The sequence below is a fragment of the Strix uralensis genome, chromosome 17 (genome assembly GCF_047716275.1).
Source record: "Strix uralensis isolate ZFMK-TIS-50842 chromosome 17, bStrUra1, whole genome shotgun sequence".
In the NCBI taxonomy this organism is placed as follows: domain Eukaryota; kingdom Metazoa; phylum Chordata; class Aves; order Strigiformes; family Strigidae; genus Strix; species Strix uralensis.
In genome coordinates this window covers 10650535-10678168 of record NC_133988.1, presented here as the reverse complement: position 1 = coordinate 10678168, position 27634 = coordinate 10650535, and the positions used below count along the sequence as shown (strand labels likewise).

Here is a 27634-nt window from a genome sequence, read left to right as displayed (position 1 = left end):
GAAGAAAATACAGGAGCAAAACTTCAATGTCATTTTTATCTTGAGTTTAATGTAAACTGCACCATGACCCTCTGGGAGAACTGTGTCCTAATGAAACATCCACAGAGAGGATGAAAGCTTACTCTAGTTGCTGAATGAGACAACTGTTCACTTTGTGGATGGAAATAACTAAAATTTATGCCTTTGCTCTGGAATTTTAGGGATATGGGCTAACTTAGCAACGTCACCCAAGGGTATTTTAGTGCACTGTTTTAATTATTATTGCTGCTATTAATATTCTACCATTAGTCAAGTCTGAGCTACTGTCTCTGCCAGAGAGGTGTGTTTCATACTACCCTAGAGGCTAGCCCAATGCTAGGTCATTCTGAAGACAAAATACATAAATGCAGACTAACTAAAGTCTGGGAGCGTAGAATAAATAATATACTCATCCCTTGGAGCAAAGAAGAAAATAAACTAATTAAGGAACTATTTGACAACCTGAAGGCATCTCACACAGGTAAGATGCAACTCCAGAGGGCTTCATTTCTAGAAGCTGAGAAACAGGGAGCTTTGTGCATAAGCAATACAGAGGTGAAGTCTCCTGTAATTTAAAGCTGCCTAATGCCTCACTGATAAATCCTGCCACACCACCACCACCACAAATTGTAGGTGCACTTTTTAGACCAAGGGGATTTGGATTTTGCCTGGTGTCTGCATGACAATTGTCCTCATTTTCTCTGTTCAATTCAGACATATAAGGAGAGATGTTTATTTGTGCTGGGTAGCCAGCTCTGCTGTTCTCCATTGAATGACTTCTTGTCATTGCTTAAGTGATCCCTACACAATATATCAGCTACATCATAATTCTCTACAGAAAATAGAGAATAACGTTGCCTCTTCTTCTGTCACTACTGTTAACCTTCTGCTGAGCAAGGGCCTTCCAGCTTAGTTTCTGGAGAGGGGACATAAGAAACACTGATTCTGGGTATTTTCCAAGTGGTATTTTCATGTATATGCCAATCTATACACAAGAGGTGGTCACAATAATGTACAAAGGATTCTTAATTTAAGAAATTGCAGCCCATACCAAGTTTCTTGCAAAGAGTAACTTTGCTTCAAATATTCATTAATTATAGACTTAAGCTAGTCATCTTTCTAAGACAGAACATTTACTTGCACACTGAATGAAAAAAATACTAGAAAAACAGTGCATGCCATGCATTTCCCCAGTGACCCTGCCTTTACAATACTTCAGGTAGTTAAAAGTTCCATCACAAGTTTTGTGTGAAAAAAGAAATTTCCTGGTTGAGTTTTCCCAGTGTTCACAAGACTATTCTTCTCAATGCACAGAATTGTCAAGAACCACAGAGATCATGTATCTGATTTTACACCACATTTTATGGCCTGATCTCCTTCTGCTATACGCAGAGAGTGGTTTTTCACCACCTTGGAGTTCTGAGGCTTAGTAATACATACTGCATGATGCCTGCTTCACAGGGGTTACTCAAATGTGTCTGGATGGCCAAGAAATACACCACAGTGATCAGCCTGGTGCTGGCTTTACAAAGGAGGCAACAGGGCACAGGCCTGGAGCTCCTGCTCCTCAGGGCTTGCACCATATTTCAAGAGAAGTCTCCAGGTGGGAACATTCAGCTGCTGCAGGATTTCTTGTGGCCAAGAGGATGCAGGCCAAAATTGCACAATGATTTCTTAATACAGCCAGTTGGTTTGGTAAAAATTTAGGGGAAAGAGTGCACAGACTGCATGGGAAACAACTGTCCCTGGACCTCCTTTGGAGTTGCATCCAGCTAGGTTTGTTTCTGAGCCCACAGCAGAAGGTTTAGAAGCAATACAACAGAAGCCAAGAGTTTTTCAGAAAGCTGGAGGAACAGAAAATAGAGGCCCCATACTTCAACATCATAAAACTATCAAACAACTTAACTGACAAGTGCTGTTTCAGAGAAACAAAACCTTGGAAAGCATCTAGATCAAGCTAACCAAGACAGGGAGCTTACATTTGCTAGCCTGTAACTGCCAGGTACTTCCGGATCTGGCTAGTTTTAAGAGTCTCTCATTTTTATTAGCACTAAATTCACTCAGAACAGGAGACACAGGCAAAACAAGAAAGAACTGACACTATTAAAATGAAACACTGCATCAACTTGGAGTTCACAATTCAGTTTTATTTCAGACAGAAGAGTAAATTGTCTGACATTTTGGCCTGTTCATCTTTTTATCTCAAAGACACAAACAACAACAACTAAAAAACCTTAATGTTACTTGACCTGAAACCTTGAATTTCCTATAGCTTGAAACTTATCCAAATAAAATAGGAACAAAACTAGCTAATTTTTGAAGTTACACCAGGAAGGTATTTGGAGATAATACACATCTCACATTGTCAGCAAAACTAAATTTGCATGCACATTTTTAAAAAGGGGAACATCATCTCAAACCATTAGAAGAATTCATTCAAAGCTGTAAGAAGGATATCAGGTGTAGTGTAACAGAGATACATGTAAGGAAACATAAAAGCAAAAGAAATACCACCCTGAATTCATTGCCTGACTTCTTCTGTTACTTCTTTTTATCTTGTAATGCGATACCATGGAGTGTAACATAACATGACAGTTCCGAAATTTACAGGAATACCCTTTTCTCCCTGGAATTGATAGTGGGCAACAATAAGCCATGGGCCCAGGGAAGGCAAATGAAAGAAGCTTTAAAATGCCAACACAGAGCTGCAGACAGCTGCAAGTCATGGCTGGATCTCAGTAGTTCTTCTGCATTACAGATGCATATTTACCTGTGAAAGAATAGCATATAAAATTTGAAGACAGGACCCCACCATCACTCTCCTTAAGGAGGAAATACTCCTTCTGCCATGAAAATATTGTGGTGGTCTGTTTTCAAGTTCAGAAAATTACTACATTCTCTAAAGCATACATTTTTTTTAAAAAAAAATCAATCGTGTTTAAGGTACCTGTAAATGTGCAGGTCACACGAGACACATTTAGTCTTACGATCTGTAAGAAAAATTGGGGGATGCAAACCAGCTTTTTGATCATCTTTTCCTCCCAGCTGAAATCTGTGTTGCATCCACAGTTTTGCCTCCACAGCTGCTGGGTGGGGACATTACCCAGCCTGCCCATGCTGGCAGGTCATTCTTCAACATGTGTTGTTAATACAGAAATTCCCTCTTGTTTCTGTATGCCTTGGAGCATTTAACATTTTGGATTGGATTCACCTGAAATCCTATTTAAGCTGGCTGTCTTAGGTTACTGAAGGAGAGAGCTCCAGAGGACATTACATACTAGACATTGTAAGCAATGCTACCACGTCATCTTCTTCTCCTTTGACTATAAAGGCAGCCAAGCTGATCACCTTAAATTAGATGTCTAATTCTTAGTCAATGTTATGCAACCCACCTTAGGTAAACTATTCATGTATTCAAGAGTACATTCTGGTGCAGACAAATTGCAGGGAATGGCTTCCAGTCTTACTGCGTTCAAACACAACATTGCAATCAGTTATTTTTCATGCTCCCTAGTTAATCAAATTCAGTCTTCACTAAATCTACATTTATTAGTGCTGACAGTCATGCAGAACTTGTCTTCAACAATTAATATATGCGAAGACACTGCAAAAACGTAACAAGAGGAAAATTACTGCATTTGAACGTAAGGTGGGTTTTTGGAAAAGGTTGTTCATTTTTATGATTCTTTTTAATTCAGCCTTGCTGGGCCTCCTTTCATTATCCCATGGACCAGTGTTAATAATCAAGATCTATGTTATAACTTTGTGGTATAATTAAAGTCTCTACTTAATTGGAAAGCCTAGCACTAAACAAAAGGGAATCAATAACGTATCTAATGGGAAAAGCCAGAAAAAACTTCTATCAAAAATCAGAAATAACTGCGAGATATTGACACGTGTCTGGCACTGCTACTATGGAGACAGCATGGAGCCTGGCTCATGGGGATTCTCTGCTTAGGAACCATGTCCTGCAAAAAACTTTGGTACTGTCTACCCAAACCTTTTGGTGTCACCAACCCCTATGCACAACAAAGCAGAGGCAGAGTATTAGTGTAGTGCAACCTGGGCAGTCACATGGTCCTACCTCAAGGTCATGACCTACTGCTGTTATCAAGCAAAATCAGAGACCCTTCCCAATAATGGCCTCAAAAGATGGTTGAAAGTTTCTCCATTTTTTATTGCTATTGGGAAACACAGTCCCAGTGTAAATCTGTTCCTCAGTCTGTCTTCTTATTGGAGCAATTTAGCATTGTATAACTAATTAAATATTTAAAGACCTTATGGTGTCCTGGGATTTTAGAGACAAAGGTTTAAGCCCACATCCCAATTAAGGTATCATTATTTATGCAAAGTAAGCAGAGCTCCAGCAGAGGTTGGGCAAAGACCTACAGCACCTTCATAAACAGGGTCAAGTCATGACTACAGGTCTCAGTGACAACTACAGACATACAGTACAAACACAGCACTGGGGTGTAAAGCGCAGGGGCTGGCTGGCGCAGGGAGTTTCCTTTCCCAGCCAAAGGAGCAGGTGATTTTTCCATCTTTTTGGGCTTTACACAGTTTCAGTCTGAGCCTTTTACAGCCAAGTAAGAAACACTTCCCAAACTGCAGTGATAAGCCTTTGGCACACACAGAGATTCACAAATAAGCACAACTGGCCCAGAGGCAGCAGTATGAGCAAATTTAGGTTGTCAACTGATATCCCAAATGAACTGAGTCAGAATTACAACACTAAACACTGTGCAATAGCTGGTCAGAGCCCAGCTCTCCTCAGAGGAAGCAGGACAAGGATTTACTCAGTCCACACCAGTTCCTTCTGCTCTTGGGCAAGGTGGAAAGTCAGCTCAAACTCGGGTACACCTCTATGAAGCTGTATCACCAGCTGAGCATACAGATAATGCATGTGCAAAGGCGCCTGTGCTATTTGTAGGGGATTCACAGCCCGAGGAATATGTCCGGCCTGTGTAACTTGGCAAAACTGGTTGAGATCTATATAGAGTCCCAGAGCACATGTACACACATGCCCCCTTTACATTGTTCAAAATCCACATCTGGACATTGATTTGGGATCTAATTAAAACACTTCAGTTAGTTTCCTCTCTTACTCAATTTCCCTCCAATAAACAATCTCAGTCTGTTGCCCAGAGGTAATTCTGCCTGCTCCATTTTCTCTCTCTGTTTTTCCTTCTTTCTGCTTCACCATACAATCAGAGTGGCCAAAATGGGTTTTTCAGAATTTTAGCACAGTTTTTTAGATTTATTGAGAGTGGGTGGAAAAAAAAAAAAGTAGTCAAAGAGTTTTCTATTAAAAAGTAAGCCTAATTGAAATAAAAAAGTTGCCTGTACTATGATTGTGAAACGCTGTCAGCTGAAAATAGGAAACGTTTAATTTTAACTGTTTCACTTTACTGTGACTTGATATTAATCTGAAAGTATTGGTAGAAGTCAGTGATAGAAAAATCATTATTTTAAAGCTAAATTTTTCATGGGAAACCAGATGTTTCATTGGTCTAAACATTTTGTTTAAATAATCATTTCACAGAAGATGTTCAGCCTGACACAAAATATTTTTAGGTAGGTTTTTTTCAGTTGTCATTTTCTGCTCATCAGAAATTCTGATTCCTGAAAAGCTCTGGATCTGTTCCAGTTCAAATATTCCTTGCAAAGGGGCCCATTACATTGCACTCTGGTTAACCTGGGAAGAATCCTAAGGGTCTGTTTTAATTTAGAGATTTTTGTGTCATTTTTCTACGCCGTGCATAGAATAGTCAGTGTCCCTAGAGGATCTGAAAAGTGGGTCATGAGGCAGAGCAAGCTGCAGAGGTGGAGAAAATCAAATAATACCAGGTCTAGCCCTCTCCAATCCACTGATCCAAAAGCTGATGCTCTCTGAAAGCCATCTGCCTTCCGGCCCTGCTCCTGCAGGGACATCCAACACAGACGGGCAGAGGAGCTGCCCGCTCCGACAGCCTCAGGCAGGGGCTGTTGTACCAACCCACTGATCCTCCTCTCATAACAGAGAACTTTCAAACACATATAATGATTTAGCTCGAAAGAGCTGCTGACTGATGGTTCAAATATCACAGCGAGTCCGCAGAGCTCTACCGCCAAAAGAAAGGTCAAAATTAAAGGTGAGCATCCTGCATTCTCAAAAGGCTTGAGCTCACCAGCCACTGCGGGACCATCTCTTACAGAAAGGTTGTTTTCTAGCTACTGGCCTCATACTAGCTACTGTTATTAAACCCTTGAATGAACAAATCAGAGGTCTATTTACCATGTCTGCCCCCTTGATAGCACTATTTGATCAATTCCAGAATCCTTTTTGATAGGTAATTAAAAAAGCTTTTCCTTAGGTATAGAGCAGAGTGAACCATTAATTACACTTCAGAACCCTAGAGATGCAATACCTTTGCTATTGTGAAATGTCTATGGGAAGCAACAAAAATGCTTGCCTCTATAAACAAACTGAATAAATGAAAGTAATTTCCTTGAGACCTAGATTCCTCTGCTTTTTATGGCTAAAGACTTGAGTTGCCTCAGCATTAATAAGTTTGTTCTTTAGGGCTGAATTTTCTCAATACAAACATCCATGACTGTAACACAAAGAAATATCTTCTTTGGCTGATAGACCCAGCAGACTGAATCCATATATTAGTATTACTGTTATCACTGAACTGCCACAATGCACTCAGCATCAAGTTGCATAAAAAAGATCAGTTAAATTAAAGATCCTCACCAAGCAGCGACAATTTCTTGTAAAAGCCAATTTAGCCGTTATGGAAGCTCCGGGATGATATTAACTTTTCTCAAAAGTATGCATAATGCATCACAGCAAGTGGTTTTGACAAGTGCATGTGTGCGTATGTGTGGACATGGCCTGCATGTAAAGAAACCCCAGAAGTTATTTAAGTTGCAAAGTCAAGTGATAGAAAGTTAGAAAATGCCAGATTTACAGGTGTTCAACCTGTTTAATTCAACCCCTTGCGATCCAGCCTGTGCACCAGAAAGAACAGGGGAATTGATGTTATCCTGAGAGATGATGCTTACATTTGAAAGCATCTGGTTAGTTGACACTTCCCAATTTTTCCAGGAGACCACACTACAGAACAGTTTTTGTAAGTCTGGGGGCCTTTCCCCCCACCTTTGAATGAAATTCCCTAAGGTTTTGACTTTTTCTGCATTCTTTATCTTTGATAAAGTCAAAATCTTCTGTCATATGGGTCTGTAGTGCCTCTGTCTTCATGCATGATTGGGAAGGATTGAGTCTGATCCTTTGTTACTGGAGCACAGACTTCTATTTTGTGCTACAGCTGGCAGCAGTGAAGGCTGTTATTTCCCCAAAAGGGCAGATGGATGGCTGCTGCCGTTCCTGAGGCCTATTGTAGCAATACAGCATGTCCCAGATAAACCTGTTCTCTTCCTCTGCTCCCAGTACCCCATACAAATTAAGCCACTTGAAGACAAATGACTACATAGGGGTTTAGGCGGCTGACTCTGGGCGCTTCTGTTCAGAAGTGTGGATCTCTATCAAAATCTCAGATGTGTTGCTCCAGATCTATTCAGTCAAACATTGGCCCTTTGACGTTATGGTAAGAAAGGCATGCACACAGCCCAGAAGTTTTCATAGCATTCCCATGTGTAGGATTCAAGACTACTCTACATCTGTATGTATTAGTAGAGAAAACTGATACCAATACATGTGCTTATGCTTTCCTGCATATATACATAAGGATCACTGGTCAACACTGGATTTATCTCCACTAAGTACTCAGCTTTACATGATCACAACATTAATTTTGAATATGTAAGAACATAAGTGGAAATTAATCCAATAATATTTCAACATTAAATAACAGTTTTCCCAGAGAACCACAGAGCAAGCTCTAGCTTAGCTGTGTGCTTCCAAGGGAAAAATAACCTGTTCCTTACAAGAGAAGCTTCTCTTTCTTCCATTGCACAGAGGAAATAGGGTATGTTAGTGAGGGATAGAAAGTCCTGCTAATGCTTTACTGCTGGAAGGAGAGATCAGGACATTAAACACCCTGAGCTCTCTGCAACATATTTTCCACAGTGGTACAGCCCTTGAAAAACTCCAGCACACTGGGAAGCAAAGATGGGGCTGCAGCAGGGACATGCAGAGACCTGTGCTACTTTCCTTGCCCCCTCTTCTTGTGGCTTGCACTTAAGAAATGTTTTTCAAGCTTTATATGTGCCTGAATGACAGGGGATGAAAATAATTCCATAACAAGCATTATGAACTCCCTTGTAACAAAAATAATCCTGCAAAATTCTTTTGGCATTAACGTAGATTTTCTATGTACTAATTTACTGTAGAATTTAGATAGTTAATAACAGTCAGCACTAACCAGACCACCACTTTAGAGTTATTTTCATGTGTTTTAACAGACAACAAGATATCGACCACTTTTAGCTGAGTACATGAAGCAACATCTCAGGTCAGTCCAATACTAGGATGATTAGCTGAATGTTGCTAAATACTCATCAATCAACCATAATAAATCCTGAATATTCTGCTTGACCTTGAACTCAAACACATTTCATTCCCACTACTTGGACCTTGCATCTTCTCAGAGCACTCAGCTGCACTGTGCTCAGCTGCTTTCAAGGCAAAAGTCACCATTAAGACATATCACATACTATGGAAGGATCATCAGCACAACTTTAAAATCAGCCCTTTTGATTTAGGAGAAATCCAACAAGAGACAAAAACAGTGTTCAAGGTCACACTGAATAAACTTACAAACTATTGGGGAGGCTTTGCATTGTTTTATAAAACAAAATTGCAACTTCTCTATATTACATGTCTCTTGAAACTAAACGTAGCTTGAAATATCAATTCACAGTATGTTTTTGGACTGTTTCCCCAGGGTTGTCTGCTTTCTACACAGAGACAGGGCAAGTATTCAAGCTGTGGGAGATGCAATATCAGAGAAGAAAAAGCTGAAACATATTTATTACACCACGTTAGGATCAAACTATAATTTTGTAATTATTGTGTGAATTGTTATCACAAGCAAGCTATTTACTGACATTGCTTCGATTTGGCACACAAACACAACATGCACAAAATCTGCTGTTGTCTCCTGTACTGACTTAGCAATTCCTATCTTAAAGAAAAGGCTTCCAAGTTAAAAGAAATATCTGCACTGGCAGCGGCAGGTGGGAAAGCAGAACACAATGCAAGTGTCCAGGAAAAGCATCTCGAGAGCAGGACTACCCACCCAGGCTTGTAGACTACTGCAGGGGAAGGACATGGAGGTGACTCCAATTTAGGAGCCTTCATGGTCACGCTGTCTGACTGTACACCTCTTTAAGAGGTGTAACATTTTTTTTATTTGCTGTGTGGGGATAAAAACATGTCCTGAAAAGCAATTAAACTACTGCATGTTTAGTGAAGCTATGCTAGCAGATGAAACAAAAGACTTATTCTACCAGAATAAGATACTGGAGAACAATAAGGGGGAAATTCAAAGATAAAATGAGCTAAAAGATAGTATTTCTGATCAAATTTCTTTTAAAAGAAAACTAAGCCTAGCCTATTACAAGTCCCACATTTGCATAGCAAAATCATGTTTACTTTCATAAATTATGTCTATGCAATGCAGACTTGAGTAAAATTCTCCTGGTTCGTATCTTTAATACTTACTACTGTGTGCAAATATGTAGATCTGAACATTTTAAATGGAAGCCAGACTGGGGAGAAAGCATGGTTTAATACTTTGGGAATGTGAATCCATATAACTGTGTTTATTCATAGACTGGCCATGGACTTTGTACATGGCCATGGACATTAATTCTACCTTGCTTCTCAATTTAAAAATGAAAAGTCCTCCCTTTTTAAAAATAAAATGTTCTGGGAATGACATGAATATAAATCACAAGCAGACTGAGAAGGTTCAGCGATGAGAGCTATTATCAAGAGATAGAGATAGACCATTGGACAAGTCGGCATACAAAGCTGGACAAAACAAGAGTGATTTTCCCCACGCCTGTCTCAAAGATCTGGAGATTTAGTTCTCTCTGATATATAATTAGAGCAGAGTGTGTAAACCAAACAGAAAATCAAGCTCAGTTTTGCCTTATGGCTATGATGCACAACTATCACCTATTAGGGAAGCAGATGTGGTACTACGAGGCAGATAAGAAGAGGTTGATAGGATACAGAGTGAAAACTGCCTCTCAGCATTACAGTGAGAGCTCCCAAGAGAGACTGTATATGAGTAGCTGTGCATTTGAAGGGGTCAGAGACAATTGCTGCTTATGAGGACAGCTGAAATTTCTAATAGAAAATGGCAATCAAATGTCAGCCAAAGCTCCTTTGATAGAAGTGGATAAAACTCTTCATATAATAAAAGCTTCTACCTTCTCCAAACTTTTACCCATTTTTCATAGCAAATTCAATCTGAAGGGTTTTCCTGTGACTTGTAAGTATCTAGAGACAAGCATTTCAATTCCAACATCTAGACCTAACTAGAACCACCTCAAAAGTGTCAAAACACCACAAGGAAGGCAATTCTCCCAGTAGCTCAGACAGTTAATCATGCAGCATGGCCTTACGAGATTCCCAAAATGAGCATGTCAAACAGCTTATCTGAATGACTCATCAAAGCTTCCAAGTAAAACTGTGGAAGAGTATAATCTGAAGTGAAACATCACTGCATTGCAAATGCTCTCATGCTTCTGACAGCTGCTGAGCTAGACTCAAGCTCTGCAACCTTTGCTTTTGTATTTCCTAGCAGAGCATTCTCATTTATTATCTACCTGATCGCAGCAGCTAATAACAGGCCAGGTCAAACCTCACTGACTTTCATTTGAAAAACTTCACACTGATTTTAAGGGTCTTTGGACCAGATCTGATGCACAACTCAAATATTGGCATAACTACAGACTACTTTTTCCCCAGAATAATTCCATGATGGATTTTTATGATACATCAAGTGATGGAGAGATGAGACCGTTGGACAAGTCAGTATAATTGCATCAAAAGTGATATCAAAGCAGTAGATTTTTTTTCTCTTTGTCGCTTCTTTTATCTAGGTTTTCTTCTGTATAGCAAGTGCCTGAGAAAACAAATGCTGAGTCAATACTTCTGAGATTAGATTAATATGTAACACAGCTAATGAAATTTGTAGTTAAGCTGAAGTTTTGTTTTGCTGGATTTTGTTTTTGGCAGCTTGAACTGCCTAAAATCCTAATTCAATTGCAATCTACTCACAGAGCACAGCTGTTTTGCTTGGCTAAACTTTTCTCGCCACTTAATAAGATACTTTTTTATTTAACTTTCAGTTCTGCCTAGGAGCCCCAGTGGGTCTTTTAAAACAGAAGATTATTATTAGAAATTAATTAAGTATTCTTTTCAATTCTGTCTCCTGAGAGTAACTAGGCATTGCTGCTGATCTCCTCTGCATTAAGACATTACTGATTGTCATTCGTAGGATGACAGTGCGGATGTCTCATCTGGAAGATACATAACTCCATAAATATGAAAGATTTGAAAGGCATTTAATGCAAAATATAATAAATCAGTACAAATATTAAACATATAATTGCAATGTCAAACATAGTCTTCACATGCCTGTGCTATAACACTAGAATAAAAACAAACACATATTCCAAAGACCAAAATAAAAATCTTACTGCAATTATAGGACCTCAATGGATTACAGTTAGTCCGCGTTTGAGCACACTGTAAAGCCCAACTAAACAATTCCAAGAACATCAAATGCAATTGAAGTAAAGGCAGTTGATTTGATGTGGTGTTTTTTTTCTAAAGTGACCAGTGGCTACGAAGTGTTTGTTGTCACTGCCCCACCTTCCGTTGCACATGACTACAAGAAGCACAGACTAAGGCTCCCACCTCTGATGGTGGGCTCAGCTGGCACGACCTGGCTTTTTCTAAGTGAACCAAACCCAATAAGCACCAATATCCTGATGTAGTTTTTGATCTGAGGCCTTGACTGTGCATATTAATACATTGCTCACAGAATTAGCTATGCATTTAGCATGGTACTTCATCCTTGAGATGGCAGTTGGTCTTTTCAATCTTCAATAAACTCAGGGGTATATGTATGACTAACTGCTGTCAGACTAACCAGGAAGGGATGTGAAGAGAAGAATGCCACCATGGGTCAACAGAACAACAATCAATCACTTACTCTTAATAATAATGTGGAACTCGACTTACTTTTTTGGTCTGTAGTCAGGGATGGACCTGTCCAGTGATATCCTGTCACTGAGTTGGGCATTGTAACCATATTCTTCATACTTAGTCTCTGATTCATGACTATCATCTCTCAGGGTAGCAGCCATTCCCCCCTGGCCCAAGCCTCCCGGACCTTCAACTAATCCCATGGGCTTCGCCAGACCTAAATGAAAAAGACAAAAAAAGAGAAGAATTATTAATATAAAAGAAATGGGTCTAGCCTCTTCTGTGATCACAGAATATTTTTAGATAAACAAGATCTGAAGTCCCATGAAACTCAGCTCTGAAACCCTCATGGCTCTGTGGAAATTATCCTCATCTTCTCAAATCAGAGTCCATATCAACACATCTTGTAGTATCAGCGAATAATTATTAATGAGCAAGATGTAAAGAACCAACTAGCAGCTTTCACAATTTCTCCTTTTCCCTGTATAAATTCCTGGAAACAGGAATCTTGTTTCCAAACATTCCAAAATGACTAATTATCCTTAAGATAAATTCCTTATAAGATAATTTCCTCATAAGAACTGGAGACTAGGCCCTTTCCCAGTAGAGCCCATTGTAGCTCCATTCATTTTAAGGGAGATAGGTTGAATTTCTACCACCTGTAGATCTGCCAGTTTAACTCCATATTAGTGTCATTTCTGGAATAAGTTTTGGAGCTGAGGCATCTGCTCTGTGGCTCTAAGACCACCTGCAGCTCTTGAATGGTTCAGGTTTGGTTCCCATGCTGGGAATACAGCTGTGCTGGTCACCAGCTGCTGCTGGGTAGGAAATACACAGTAAATCTAATATCACCATGTGAGTCAGTAGATGGATCATATGGACTCAACTGCACACCTTGCCCAGCCTGTTCCGACAAAGATGTGCTAAAACTATCAGGGAGCTGACATTACCTCTCACCCGGGAATTACTCCAGATTTCCTCTGTCCTTCAGATATCTGACGAATTAAATATGTATATCATGTAAGACACTTGGCCCTATATAGCTTATAGGATCAGAAAGTTTGGACACATGAGGTAAAACAATTAGCCCCACTTGGTTAGTACTGAGATATTAGCCAGTCAACAATGCATTTATAGGTTTCATTCACTGGTATATTACTGGTCAACTCAAAAATACATGTAAAACAAGACTAAACCAACTTTAAAAATGCCCATATGACCACATCTCCAAGAACCTCTTCCATGGCAACAGACATTTAACTTGGTGCTGAATTCTCATAAATAAGCTCCTCAAATATCCTGTGTTTGATGTCAAAGCTTTCCTTTCCAAAAGGCTCACTGTCATCAAGTCATTATAAGTGAAAAAGTTATTTATAATAGTCTTGGGGATACCATACAGAAATGTGTAAATATCCTCCAAACCATTTACAGTGCAGAACAAAACAATTAGAGTTTGACCTGCTCAACATTTTTTGAATTAAGAATTTTTCAAGAGGAAAATATCATTATTTCAACTAAACAATTAAAGAGAAAGGCAGAAAGAAACTGTCAACATTTTCTATTAACAGCAAAGCAGTACAAATCTGGGACTGGCTTCTCCAAGCCACAATAAGGTCTGGGACAGTTTAGTCCCTCAGGAAGGAATGTCTCTTGCACCTCATTGCTAACACTGTCCTCACTTGTTACAGCTCCATCATCTCTGCTTAATTACAGCACAGAACAGAAAGACAGTCTGTTAGTGATCTGAAAGAGTAATGATAGCATTTTCTTCTGTAGTGCTTATGAGAAAATCCCATGCTAAGGTGAAGTGCGACACTATTAATTGTCTGAACATAAAAGGACTGAGTACCTGCAGTACTTGGGAATTTTGGTACTGAATTTCAGACACTGCCTACAAAAATACATACCTCATACTGCAATCAGTGATCCCAAGTCAGGACAGACCTTGCTCGTGTTTGTGTCTTTGATGTCTTCTTCATATTCCTCATCATCATGCACTGAAATACTCAACTGTCTTGGAGTGAATTATGAGTCTTAGCAGGAGGGGGAAGGGCAGAAGAAGACAAAAAGGACACCCTACAGAAAAACATTCTTGGAATAACCAAGCTTTTGAAAAATTCAGACAGCTCCAAGCATTCAAGCCTAGTGAGCTGTTGAAAAGAAGGGAAAACAAGAGGCTTACACAGCCATGGTCTAATTATAGGTGTGTGTGGGAGGTGAACTCCAGGTCTCACTAGCAAGGGAGATGCACAAGATGCACAAGTAGAAACTCCACAGGCCACACACCCATGAGGGGAAAGCAGAAAGATGAAGCTTCAAAACAGCTTCTTTTTCTATGATATTGTATTTCTGGGACACAGAGAGAAAAGACCAAAGCACCAAGCTATTGGGATTGATACTGATGCTTAATCAATAACTAACTTCTTCAAAGCTGTAAGTGAAACAAAATGCTAGGAAAAATGAGAGGTATGCTCAAGGCAAGGCAACGGGGTAGACAGCTCTTTTCTTCAGTCAGTCACACTGCCGAACTAGAATCTTGGACCACCTTTGATGACTTATCCCCCAACATCTGGTAACTCTAAACAGAGCCCTCCCACTGTTTAATGACTACTCTTCCTCCCAAGCCAGCTATGTTATCTTCCTTTCCCAAACATGTTTTCCTTCAGTAAGGTATGGAAATAACCCAGAAGACAAGTAGGAAAGTGCTCATGTCCTCTCTCGAACTGTACCAGGAGAATGCAAGAAATCAGTTCAGCTGGACTGAGTTGAGCACCTAATCCTGCTCATCACCTTTCTGCTAAAAAAAACCCTAAAAAAACCTACCACACAAGGAGTTACCATCACAAGACACTAAATCCTAGAGAATTTGAACCTAATGCAACAACTGCAAAAAAGTAAGCTAAAGATTTCCAAAGATTATTATAACTATTTCAAATACCTATATAGCTTTCAGTCATGTCTCTCATTATTCTTGAAATCATGAAACTGTCTTCAGGTGTATGCAGAAGCATTTAGAAAGTTTTTGCATGTTTGTCTCAGCCATGTTCCTTCTCTGGGCAGAAGTAGAGGGGGTAAGAGTCTTTCTTGTGATCTTAGGCTGACCACATGAATCTCTGCCAGCTGCATTTTCTGGAAAATGAAGAACAGAGTTGTGTCCCTGCTGTCCAAACTCCTGGCCAATAGGAGCTAGTTCATGAGTCAAAATTTCCTGCTGACTTACACTGGTAGCAATTCACTCAGAGACAAATCCAAATCATAGCACTGTGCTGAATTGCTGTTCACTAAGAGACACAACTGCGCGTGCTGAGTCTGGGTATGGCACTGGTTGTCATTCTCTAATGCAGTCCTGACTGGTTCTATTTTAATTATTACAAATATTATGACACCTACAGTTTGCTATTAATGTACAAACACACCAAGAGTTCCTACTCTGAATGACTAACATTAGCCCAACATGATCTCTTGAAAAACCATGGTTTTGCCCCTAAAAACTGAACAGACTTACTTCATACATCACAAACCACTCTTCTTTATTGCTCACACTTCTTTGTAGAAATGTACCTTATGCATCTTTCTTCCACTAAAACTGGTTCAAAAAATGTCTGAGAACCTTCTATTCTTGCTTGCAGCAATCATCATAAAGCAACTGGGTTAGCATCAAGTGATCAACCTGCAGCTGGCATTAAACTTCTGCATTCTGCAGGGACAGGGAGAAACTAGCACGGGGGAGGGTTCACAATTAGAAACTGATATAATCATGTCTCCAACTGGGTCATGCAAAGGAGGAAGCTGTGAGCAAAAAATGTGATATGATATTTGGGGTATTTAAGAAGGATTATTTGAATTTTCTAATGAAACCATTTTCTGTCAGAAAGGTGAAGAATGAGACAGTCATAGTTTCTGTTGAAACATGACTAAAACTCTTGAAGAGTTGTGTTGCAGTTAGTGATTTCCAACAACAGAGATTCTTTTACCTTACCAAGTGAAGCACTTCAATAGACATTTTGAAGGAAATTGTAACATTTGTCCCTTTTGTTCCAATTTATGATGAGAGGCTATTTGGCACTTTGACTAGCTTTAGTATTTAATATTACTTCCTTTGGAAAAATTGGAACAGAAGGGCCTAATCCCCAGCCTGACAACTAGTCCTTGTTCAAGTAATTACAGAAATTACATGTCTGAGACTCTAAATCTCTCCCCACCCAAAAGGAAAAACACAGCACCCTAATCTTCCAGCATGATACAGTCTTAGACTTAAAAGACACTAATAGCAAGCAGTGATGCTTCATGCCTCTGCTTTACTTGCCCAATATAAGGCATCTTTAAGGGGGCTCAGTTTCAGAGAAAAGTCAGCAGTTCCCTAAAACAAACAAAAAAAAAAACAAACAAAAAAAAGGCATAAGCAGGCCTTATTAAAAAGGGAGTCAAATTAGGCACTTTAGAAGTTAAAGAATCCAGAAAACTAGACACTTAATAAAGCCTATGTCCTTGAAAGACTGCAATGTGGAAATTCATTTGCTGATCATTTGGAATCATCTAGGCTGGGTGCTGATGTTACATCAAAGCAAACTGAAGATGACTTCATTAACATTAACTGACCTGCTTTGATGAAAGGGTCTCCAAGATGTGACATGTTCATTTGACTTTAAGCAACAGTTTAATTCCTGTAGTTGAAACTTTACTCTATATACTGTATGCTCTTGCAGTTTACAGAATAAAACGCTTGCATCTTTATGGCCCAAGTAACAGGGGAATGAAACTTCCAACAAACAGGAAGCATCAAGCACTTCGCTGTTTTTCTTATGAGAGAATTAGGTAGGTAGCCTTCCAAAACACACATAATGACAATTATTTCACATACCTTTTTCCTAAATCTGATATTCTAGCTCTTCATGATGCTAATCTAATCTTCTTCTAAGAAAGAGTCATCATATGTCTGACTTACTCTCAGAACACATTGTTGTGAGGTTTTTTTCCCCATTCATTACCCAGATTGTAGCCTAGTCTGACTGAGTTGTTATAGCAATGCAGTAACATTGACCAATATATAGCAGCAATTAAATAAATGATATCACATTGCTTCATTCTTTAAGAAAAGCACTAAAGTGTCTCCAGACGTTCTTAGGAACAATGAACATAGTATATTTTATATAAGTGTGTGTGTGTTAAATGCAGCAATTACAGACAATGCTCTTCAATGCATGGTTGGTTAGCTAGACACAATATAACTATGTCTTACATAGGATAACATTTGTATTGCATTTTGCATCTGAAAGGACTACCTGTTACTTCAGCAAATGTCTCCTCAACAGAAGGCTTTGCCCCATGATTAGCTAAGTCAAGATCATTACTCGCCAACCCCCAAACCCACAGTTATCTGCATTGGCTGGCCTTTTGTGAAAAAAACAGGAAAGAGATGCCAGTTCAGCAGCATCTTTTAAAAAAAATGTTGGTCTTAAGAGATGGGATCAGGAGGCAGGCAATGGGAGACGGTGTCCCCCCAGGTCTGGCTGAAGCAGAGGCTGCTGTCCACTCTCCAGACATCCTCCAGGCCCTCATCCGAGGGGTGCCCAACAGTCTGGGGCCATGGATCAGAACCATCTCATCAGAGGCCTTCCAGCATGCCAAACACGGGAACGACATCTCGGAGGACATGGAGGAGCAGAATACTCTACAGCAGTTCTCCCACAGGATGCATAGGTGGGCTGTCAAAGACAAAGTCAGCAAAGAACAAGTTATTTGTGCCCTGGGGCTTGGGTGTATTCAGCTCAGCAAAAATCCAGACAGCCTTCAGGGACAGCTCATAGGAAAATTCATTCCCATGGGTCTCGCATAGTGAAAGAACAGGAAAAGCGATACATTTCTGGAAATACTGCTGCCCTGCAGAGAGACAATTGCTATTGATTTTATATGTTGGGCGATTAGGTCCTGCAGTGATGGGGAGCAGTATAAAACCAAAAAAAGACAGATGGAGAAGTGCTTCTGGTTCAGCTTCCAGCATATACCTGGGTTTTAATCAAGGCAGATCAGATGAGAGCACTTTTCTGTTTTCTTTTCCTTTTAAAGCTTGTTGCAGACTTCCAGATCCTTCCTTTATCTTTGATTTACTTACCTATGGGTCTAACGAGCACCCATTTCACCCATTTTTCCATGGCTTGTGAAGCCATTTTGGGCAGGGTACAGCAGCATTGCTGACAGTGTAATGCTGTAGCTCATGTCAGACCAAAAGATTGAAATCATGCTGCCAGCTCTGAAATGGTGATGGGCAGAGAGGGGACCACAGTGGCAATGCCCAGTGAGCTGCTATTTTTAAAGCTGTCTTTTCTTTAAATTTTTAAACTAAAAAGATCTACAGCCCGTATGGTGGGATCAGTCTTACCCAGTTCAACACTGCAGATGACAATGAGGTCACAAATAATTAGTGTCTGTCATTCATTTCAAATTTATTGCTCTCACTGCAGAGATTTCTGTGTAAGACAGAAATTGCTGGGAGAATGGAGAGCAGAATGAACTGGTCTTAGTTTCTTAACCAGATTAATTACTCTGCAGGATACATAATTTTCTAGGAAGAAAAGAGACCTCCTATTTTTCACCATAAACCTTGTCACAATGGGAAAATTACTGACGAGATTTATGTGAGAAATTATGGGAAAAGCAAGATCAAACTACATCTGTGATTATTTTACTGTCTTTTTTTTTCAATTTGCAACACAATTACAGGCAGCTGTAAATCAAGTTCAGCAAGGTTCTCAGACATAATTAACCTTTTGACAAATCAAAATAAAAATAAGCAATTGAAAATAATTACACACCCACGTTCACAATAGCACAGGTCTGTTCTGGTCTTTTTCTGGCCTTTTTCTGGTCTTTCTGCCACTTTTGGCAAGGTCACCTCCCCTTCAGCAGCTATAGCTCTGCTCCCACACCTCATCTTTCTTTCATCAAAAGTCTGCCCAGGTGGTACCAGGGATGCTGGGCACAATCACAAGGCCAGCTCCATCACCAATGCCACCAGATTGGGTAAGCACTGACAGAACTGCTGAAAAATCTCTGAAATGCCCTTGCTGACCTGTCTCAGTCTTAGGTTGAGAAGGTCTCCAAAGCCAAACGTCTGTTTTATCTGCACTTAGACCATCTGCACTCTTGAATAACTACACAAAAGCATTTTGGTTTCTAGAACCTTAAAAGGAAGGAATAAAACATTTCCTTCTAAAAAACCTGTCACAGTCACCCAGCAGTTTTACCTGCAACTCCTGAAACACTTCTCTCTCTTTTAAACAGGAAACATAAAACTCATCAGCAAAGCAGTTGTCTCCTTCCTTTTCCAGTTCTGATTTCTCAGTTGAAAACATCCCTGCATACCTTGTAAGGCAATAAAAATCTTTAGATCCTAGTTTAACAAGAGAAAAAAAAAAAAAAAGAAAGAAAAATTCAGGGGCAATAGCAACTCTACACAGATTGACAAAGCTGACTTTTAGAATTTCCAGTTATATCTTTTAAAAGAAAAGCTTCATAGGCTCTAGAATAGGTTCAGTAACATAGCTAAAACAGAACTCGGCTTACAACATTTTTTAAGCTAGTAAACCACTCTTTTGGAAGCAGGTATTAAATTAGTTGCATCTAATGAGTCACCCCTAATACTTCCATCTTGAATTACTGTATTGTGCTAATTTTGTAATCTTGTTCTGTTGCAACTAGAAACTTCAGATGAAGGTTACAGTCTCACTGACTGGCATATCTGTAGGCATGGAGGAAAAAATTGGTCTTCCTCCTTCAGGACTTAACAGTGTATGTTAGAGCGAAGCAGATGCACAAGAAAAGCAGCTGGTTGGAGGAGGAGGAAGAAAGAGCAATATGAGTGAGCTGTTCAACACTAAGCAAAAGGTCTCAGCTCACCAGTTGTCTTACTGTTTATAGCTTCATATTAGTGATCCCTAAAAATAACCAAGAGGAACATGTTTTCCAAAATAACATGTTTACATCAGAGAAAGGCTCAATCATATAAACAGTACCTTGTGTGTCATACACACCTAGCACAGCCCAGGGATGCTCTGATCGGCTGCTCAGTTCAATACATTGCCCAGACTGGGTGCTAGAGGAGACATCCCGGGGAGGCTAAGCAAGTCCCTGAGGAGCACAGTGGCTACAGCTGAAAGAAAAGGTGCCATGAGCTTTGTCTCAATTTCAAACTGAGCCGATGACTTCTACCAGGCAGATGGTTTGACAAAGAAGGGACATACAGAGGCTACAAAATGGCACCAGTAACTACTTTTACAAAACGCTTTGAAATCTCTGAATAAAAAGCACCCAAAAGCAGATTTTGGGATTGAGATTCAGTATTAGAAAAAGATCTCTTTTTCAGAGATAAACAAAACCCTTCTACCTTGGATACTTTAGCTGTTGAGGTGCTCCAGGATAACGTTTTTGCACTAACTTATAGTGGCTCACATGTCCTTTCACTGGGCTACTGAATACAAAGCAGCCCCCACTGTACAGAAAGTTACGGTACTTGGAGCTTTTTTGTAACTGTCACTGAAATATTGCAGTGTCTCCCAAACACCAGTGATGCTGGACTCCCAGTGCCCCTTGAGGTTGGAAAAAGTCATCCTACCCACCTTTGGACAGAAATGATCTGCTGAAAGGTTAAGAAACTCCCCAGGATTGCACAAGATATGCTGGTGGAGTCAGAAATCAAAACCAGTGCCTTCCTGAATTCTTGTCCTGTTGTGATTAATTTGCAAATTAAAAACCAGCCTCCCTCCATTTCTAACACAGGTCCTCTCTGGCAAAAGCTGAAGCATCTTCTGTCCAGTGATTCCCTGTGATGTCAGCAGGAGCTAATGGTGTAGGGTAGTATCATATGGCATCAAATGTAGAATGGTATTTCTCTCTTCTCCATCCTATGATACTACCCTGACTCTGTCAAAATGCCAAGCAAGTTTCACAGCCTGTGCTTCCTCCTTCCTCCCTCTCCCATGCTGTATGCTTCATTTTTGCCAAAGGATCTCATGCAAAAATTTACCAAAATCAGATATCTGCCTCTTTCCTTGACTTCCATAAATACTTCACAAACTATGGTTATGAAGAAATGACCATAGGTAAAGAGTGGCTTTGTGTGATCATTGCCTTGGAGAATATTAAAAAAAAAGTTTTGTCCCATAGGCATAAATTTGCTGAATGCATTAGTAGCTCAGTGTACCAAAATTAACCTGCAAAAGTAAAATCATTTTGCAGTTGCAAGCACAAGGATCAACAATATCCAGAAAAAAAATCTTATTTGAAATTATTTCACTATTTGACACATTCGGTCAACTTTGCAAACAGTAGTATGCAGTATAAGAAGTCAGTAGTGTCTAGCTCTAGATTCAATCTAAATGTTAAACAGAGCCTGGCCCTTAATTTCTGCATATCCCAACTTTCCATATCCCAAATCAGCTTCTCCCACCATGACCCTGCAGTAAGCCGACATAATATATAAGATTTGCTGCCAGGAAAACTGATCTGAATTTTGTCCATATCAAAGGTGCTTACTTTCTGAGCTAGAAAGAATGTTGTATGTGGATGACACATACAGAAACATTCACCAAATCACACTCCACAGGGACAGAGGCTCCAACTCTCTGCAAAGAGGAGAGCAACAAACAAAACCCCATCTAATTTAAATGACTCCAGCACTTCCATTTATCTGAAATCCAAAATACAGTCTTATTTTTATAGTTAATCAAGTTTGCTGCATCCTTGCTTGAAAGATTTATGTCCCCTAGTATCCAGTATCAGCCCCAAGTATTTCTGAAGATATACCAGGGAGAAGACAAACAGTATCCTGTGGCTGATGGTTTGAAAAGGAAAAAAGTACAATAACTTGTAAAGCTGAAGCAGTTGATGTGCAACTTTTTGGCTCTAGAAACTAGGAGGTGCAGTGTTTTTGTACCTTGACCTCATCTCAAGATCCTTCTGTCTGTTCAAGTGGAAGCCTGCGATAGAGTTTCTCAATCTTCATCCACAGATGACTGACAATCTTGTAAGACGTCTATCTGTGAGAAGACTGCTGAATGACAGTGAAGGGATGAAAGGATTTGGCAGCTCTGCCCGTAGGAGAGCTGTTCCTTTTCTGCCCACAGATGCTAGTCAGGCAGAGCGCGCCTTGGAAATGATGTAAATTAGGACAAATTATCTGGAAAGAGGACTAATATCCAACCCCTTATGTGCTTTGCCCTATGTTTCTTCTTCTTCTTCTTTAAAATGGGGACATTTCCTGGTTGCAGAGAGCACTCTGAGGCACAGCCTATGAATACCTGTCAAGTGCTCAAAGTACATTAGATGGAAAATGCCATAAAAATGCCCAGGGCTGTTATGAGCATCTGGGAAGCTGACCCTTATTCCATCCTACACACTCTGTCCCTACCATATTGATGTATTAATCCTTAAACCCTCTATAGTAAGCCTTACCAGGACAGGATTTGGCCAAAACAGCCTTTCTTCTTAGTGTTTTCATAGCACGTAGTCTAGATTCAGGACACTAATTGTAGCAGATGTTACATGAACCCAGAAAGACAGTTCCTACCCCAAAGAGCTCGCTATCGATGTTGAAGACAAGAAACAGATGCAGAACGATAATCAGGGAAGAAGACAAGACAACATGGATCAGTAGAAGCAGACGCTGCAGTGCAACAGTGGCCTATGGATTTCATCCTTCTCATAACAGTAAGAAAACAAGTTGTTTCATAGCCCACTAGAGGATCTTTTCTACCCCACTGAACAGATTCTATCCCAATGTGCCTCCCGTGCATGGATGGCTTCTTGGGGATGAAAAGGAGAGGATTCCTATGGGAAAGTAACCTAGGGACAGTATTTATAGTCTTCTCCAAAATAACATGATCAAATATTTCTGAAATTGATTCCTTTTGTAGAAAAGCTTGGGATAAAATCTCCCTACTCACGCAGGTTATTTTGAGATGATGAAAGATGGCAGTTCTGATATATATAAGATAGGTTTCCTGCTGCAAAGGCTCAGCACAACTCCTCCTGTGTCTAAAGAGGGAAGGAGATCTCTGGTAAAGCTGCTCCATGCCAAATGCAAGATTCCTAGCGCATGACTTAAGAATTTGAGGAAGAGAAGAGGAATATCTGAGGAAATACAAAGAAAAATGTGTAATGGAGGGCCAAGTGTAGGAGGCAAGCGTAGTAGGGAAAACTGTGTTAGTCATCTTGGCAAAATGTGCAGAATGATCAAGTCCATCAATGTATACAATAGGCCTGCTGGGCAAAAAAAGGAACATATGTCCTTGCACAGTCATCTTCTCTCCCTAATCTACTACTCAAAGGTGTGGCCACATGCCATTGCTGGCTTCCATCAGCCCCCTTACAGGTCTAATTTTTTGTTCTGGGCTTAGCAGAAAGAGTAGCATTGAATAGGCTACTCCCTCTCCAGACACAAAATTCATTAGTGCTTTCTAATTGGAAGAAATACTGTGGTTTTATGTACAGATATCTAATATCAAAAGTAATTGCTTTTATAGAATAGTCATTTGGAGCTGGTTTTCCCTTGAGATGAGAAAATGTATTCTAATTACAACAGATAATTCAGGAGGAGATAAACAGATTGACGACTGGAAGGACCAAGAAATAGGAGCTACACAGACCATTGGAGATGAAGATAAAAGCTCATTTGTGAGGTAGGACACTATAGATAATAAGAGAGATGCCAGAGTTTTGTCAGAGCCTTGATATAAACAAAAATCAATTTCCTAAAGAGCAGGGATATTTAAGCAAGGGAGATCTATGTGATATATTTTTAAACTTAAATTCTAAGTAACAAAAAAAAGAGCCTACCCCATATGCATAACTTGAAGTTATACATGTGTGATTCTGTTTTTTTTATTTTATTTTAATGATCAAAAAGATCATTTCACTGAGAAAGATCAGTTTGGTTTTTTTTAAATAAATAACAGATGCCAAGATTATTCTAGAAGTTTTAAAATCCCAGATGACTTGTGGTTTGTGCTGGTGAAACATATAAAATGGATTTTTCTCTTCATGGCTTTGGAGAAAAGCCAGAAAACTCTGGTGATGGCATAAATCTGGAGTTGGGAGGCGAGGAGCTGAAATGTTGGTGTAGCTGCCCAGCAGCCCACTGATATTAAAAGGAGACAAAATCTGAGTGTCATCAGTTTGGTATTTGGCCTCTGGCAGTAGCCAGTACCTGAGGCTTCAGAGGAAACGAAGCACAAATCATAAAGCACTTGGCCAATTAAACTCTACACAGTCCCTGGAAGCAGAGTTCCCTTCTGAACCCTGTAGGCAGATAACTAAAGCCCTGAAGCATAATATTAGATTACCCTCATTATCTTAACTCAGACAGGTAGAAATAGGTCTTAAAACTACTCAGTGCCATTTAAGAGCCCAGTCACTAATATTGGATTCAATGGCCTCCTGCAGCAATGAATTCTCGGGTACTGTCATGGTCAGAGTGTCACCAACTCACATGAAATGGATCATTTGTATCAATATATTAGATTTTCTTTAATTTTTCCAGGGAAACAGAGGTGAGAACTCCTGGGGAAAGTGATCATTAAAACGATAACAGATCTGTTCTAGAGAAAGGAAAAGGGGTTTCTCCTTGAAAAGCTCCAAAGTGCAAGAGCTAAAACTTTGGGGTTGTTTAGTTAGATTCAGGAACAAGCTGCTCCAAGCCAAATTAAAGGGCTTTCATTTCATAAATGAGGAAAAGATCTTTTGAAAAACAAGGAATTTGCTTATGTGAATCAGAGGTAGGGAAAGGAAGCGGCAGACCGTTGCAGGAAGGGAGCTCTGACCCAAGGTCTGACAGGACAGAGCCCACAGCTGAAAAGATGCTGTCGGATGCAATGACATTTTCTTGCACCTATAGAGCTGACTGCACATCTCCAACGGTTAAAAATACCCCTTTGATTTCTGATGCAATTCTGGATGAGAAATCCCTGACTGGCCTGTTCTCAGACCAGCTCAACTACAGCAGTGAATCCCACAGGGTTAGGTTCCATAAGGAAGAAATTATCTTTAAATACAAGGAATCTAAAAAAAGCAGATCTATTTAACTTCAGGTCCTATGCAGGCTTGTACTACTCTAGACTCTATTGTGCTGATATTAAAGTCTAAACTAATCAAAGGCTGTATCACATCCGACATTGCCAAGCCTGCCAAATTACTTCCTTTCAGCCCAGGTTTCAGTCAGGCACCCTTGGGACTCTGCTCTGTCTCAGAGGGATTGTGTCCAAGACTAAGCAAGATGCTTCTCTTGCTGTTCAAGGGTGTTCAGTGAGCTCTTGACAAGGGCCAGACAAGCCCATCTCCTGCAGCATCATTTTGCAATCATGCTCCACATTATTTTCAGACATTCATATGCCTCCCTGCTCATTTACCTAAACAGCCTGCTATTAAATTAAACTAACATAATCACAGAGAGCTTTCCCAATAACAAAGTCGCATACACCACTTGCCATCTGTATTACTGAAAAGCTCCTGGTTGTTCAACCCATTTTACACAGCAGAGGATGACAGCATTAAACTCAGATGTAGTAGCTGCTGGAACTCAAAATCACATCATGCTTGAAAGTAGGATCTCAATTTTCCACCGCTGTGAAATTAGTCATCAAGTCCACCTCTGGCAATGCAACTACAATAAAGAGACAACGTTAACACCTACAGACCCGCTGGCCATGTCCACTGTTCTCCCTTCCATGCTCCAAGAGTCACTGTCCGGTCATGAGAGAATCAAATGATCTGAAAAATTCCCCAGTTTTGTCAGAGCAGAGCTGGTTCTCTATCTGCTGCCTCTCAATCTTATCATCAGGCATTTCTCCTTGGGAATAGATGGTAGAAGAGATCAGCCGCCACTGAGGACATGATATTTCAAACACCTCCATCAGATCTCTTCAAGGGCCCACACTTGAAAATCAGTTAATGTGGATATCAGTTTTGACAGAAACCAGAGAGGGCCTTGATACCTCCATTTTCCTTTCAGTGTGATATTGCCTTATAGGCTCTTTAAAGGTGACATACTTTTCTTTTGCATCATTACACAGCAATATTGATGGCTGGCTTCAAAACAGACTCATTTTCCTGACAGACTGCCTATTTTACATCTGTAGATATGTGTATTTTTCTCGAAATGTGCTTGTGTGCTTCTTTTTCAGGCACATCTTTGACACCTCTCAGGTAGTTTGGCTTGGAAATCTGGTTTGAGATAGAACTTGCATCTCTGCTTTTCCTCCTCTGTCCTCCTTTCACTTTATTTTCATATCTCATGTCAACATACACTACAGCTGTGCCTTGCCTGTCAATGCCAGGCTGCAGTGCCTCCTTCCATCAACCTCTTAATATGCATATGATTTGATTTTCTACCAGCAGGAAAAGTCAGTTCAAAACCAAACACAGGATGCATTTGAAACAGCAAAAATATAGCCTAGAATCCAGCATCTAAATCAAAATGCTTACAAATCAACCATTTATGGCAGTTTTGAAGCTATAATGGATGAAGAAAGTTACTATGCAGAATCCTCCTAATTGGTGAGTTAAACTGGCAGACACATTGATAGCAGATCTATTTGAGGATGTGCCACAAGTAAAGGTCTGATTCTCTTCTGCTCACAGAGGAGTAGGGGTAAGAGGAGTCCACGGCACTGAGAATCATACTTGGTTTTGAAGTACCTTGCTATTGTTTAAGGAAATATTGAGCCTCGATTTGATTTTGGCTCTAGAGAGGAAAATGTTTGCTCTTGAAATTCATAAAAGAAAGCCTATTTAGAAATGAAAGACACAATGTTGCGTGGATAGCTTATAACATACAATTAATCAGGGATTTATCAGGGAAAAATAAAAAGAATTAGGTACCGTATTCTCTGGAGGAAGTAAATCAAAGGATGAGATAGTTTTTCAAAAGAAAGGAGAAATGAGGATAAATAGCAATTGTCAATAAATTTGAGAAAATAAAGATGTAATGTTGGGGAAAAAACATTGGCACAATGTTTTATTTAAAAGCGGTAATAAAAACATTGCTTACTTTGATTTCTGCCCTTTCTGGTTTATTGTTGATATAAAGATAAATTGACTCAGACTTCCAGGAGCGGGAAAGCTACGATCCACTGTTACAGGCACTCTACAAACCAGCACTGCTATAATACCTGATTCATTATTAACAAGATTGGCTTCATTGTGTGTTGGTATTTTTACAAATTGACTGTGACCTAAGGCTAGTCTAGGCCCTGACAAACTCACTGCAAGACAAAGTGGGCTTTGTTTGACAAAGGCGGGGTGCATTTGGTAACAACATGCTGCTTTGATCCACCTACAGAGCATGTTCAAAGCCATCACACGCATATAGAATTCAGATCATATGTAACGACAATGGCCAAGTTTTTGAAATTGTGGATCAGACTTCTCCAATTTACCTTCCTAATGCCACTGACT

The 27634-nt window shown here is 39.8% G+C and overlaps 1 protein-coding gene across 2 annotated transcripts in view; it reads right to left on the bottom strand.

The window, feature by feature from the left end:
• Window positions 1-27634, bottom strand: part of GALNT9 (polypeptide N-acetylgalactosaminyltransferase 9) — a 155709-nt gene that overhangs the window by 112562 nt on the left and 15513 nt on the right. For both annotated transcript variants that reach the window (XM_074887399.1, XM_074887400.1), the window contains exon 2: window positions 12224-12404. In XM_074887399.1, coding sequence (XP_074743500.1) covers window positions 12224-12404 — 181 coding nt within the window. The remainder of the gene's footprint in view (window positions 1-12223; window positions 12405-27634) is intronic.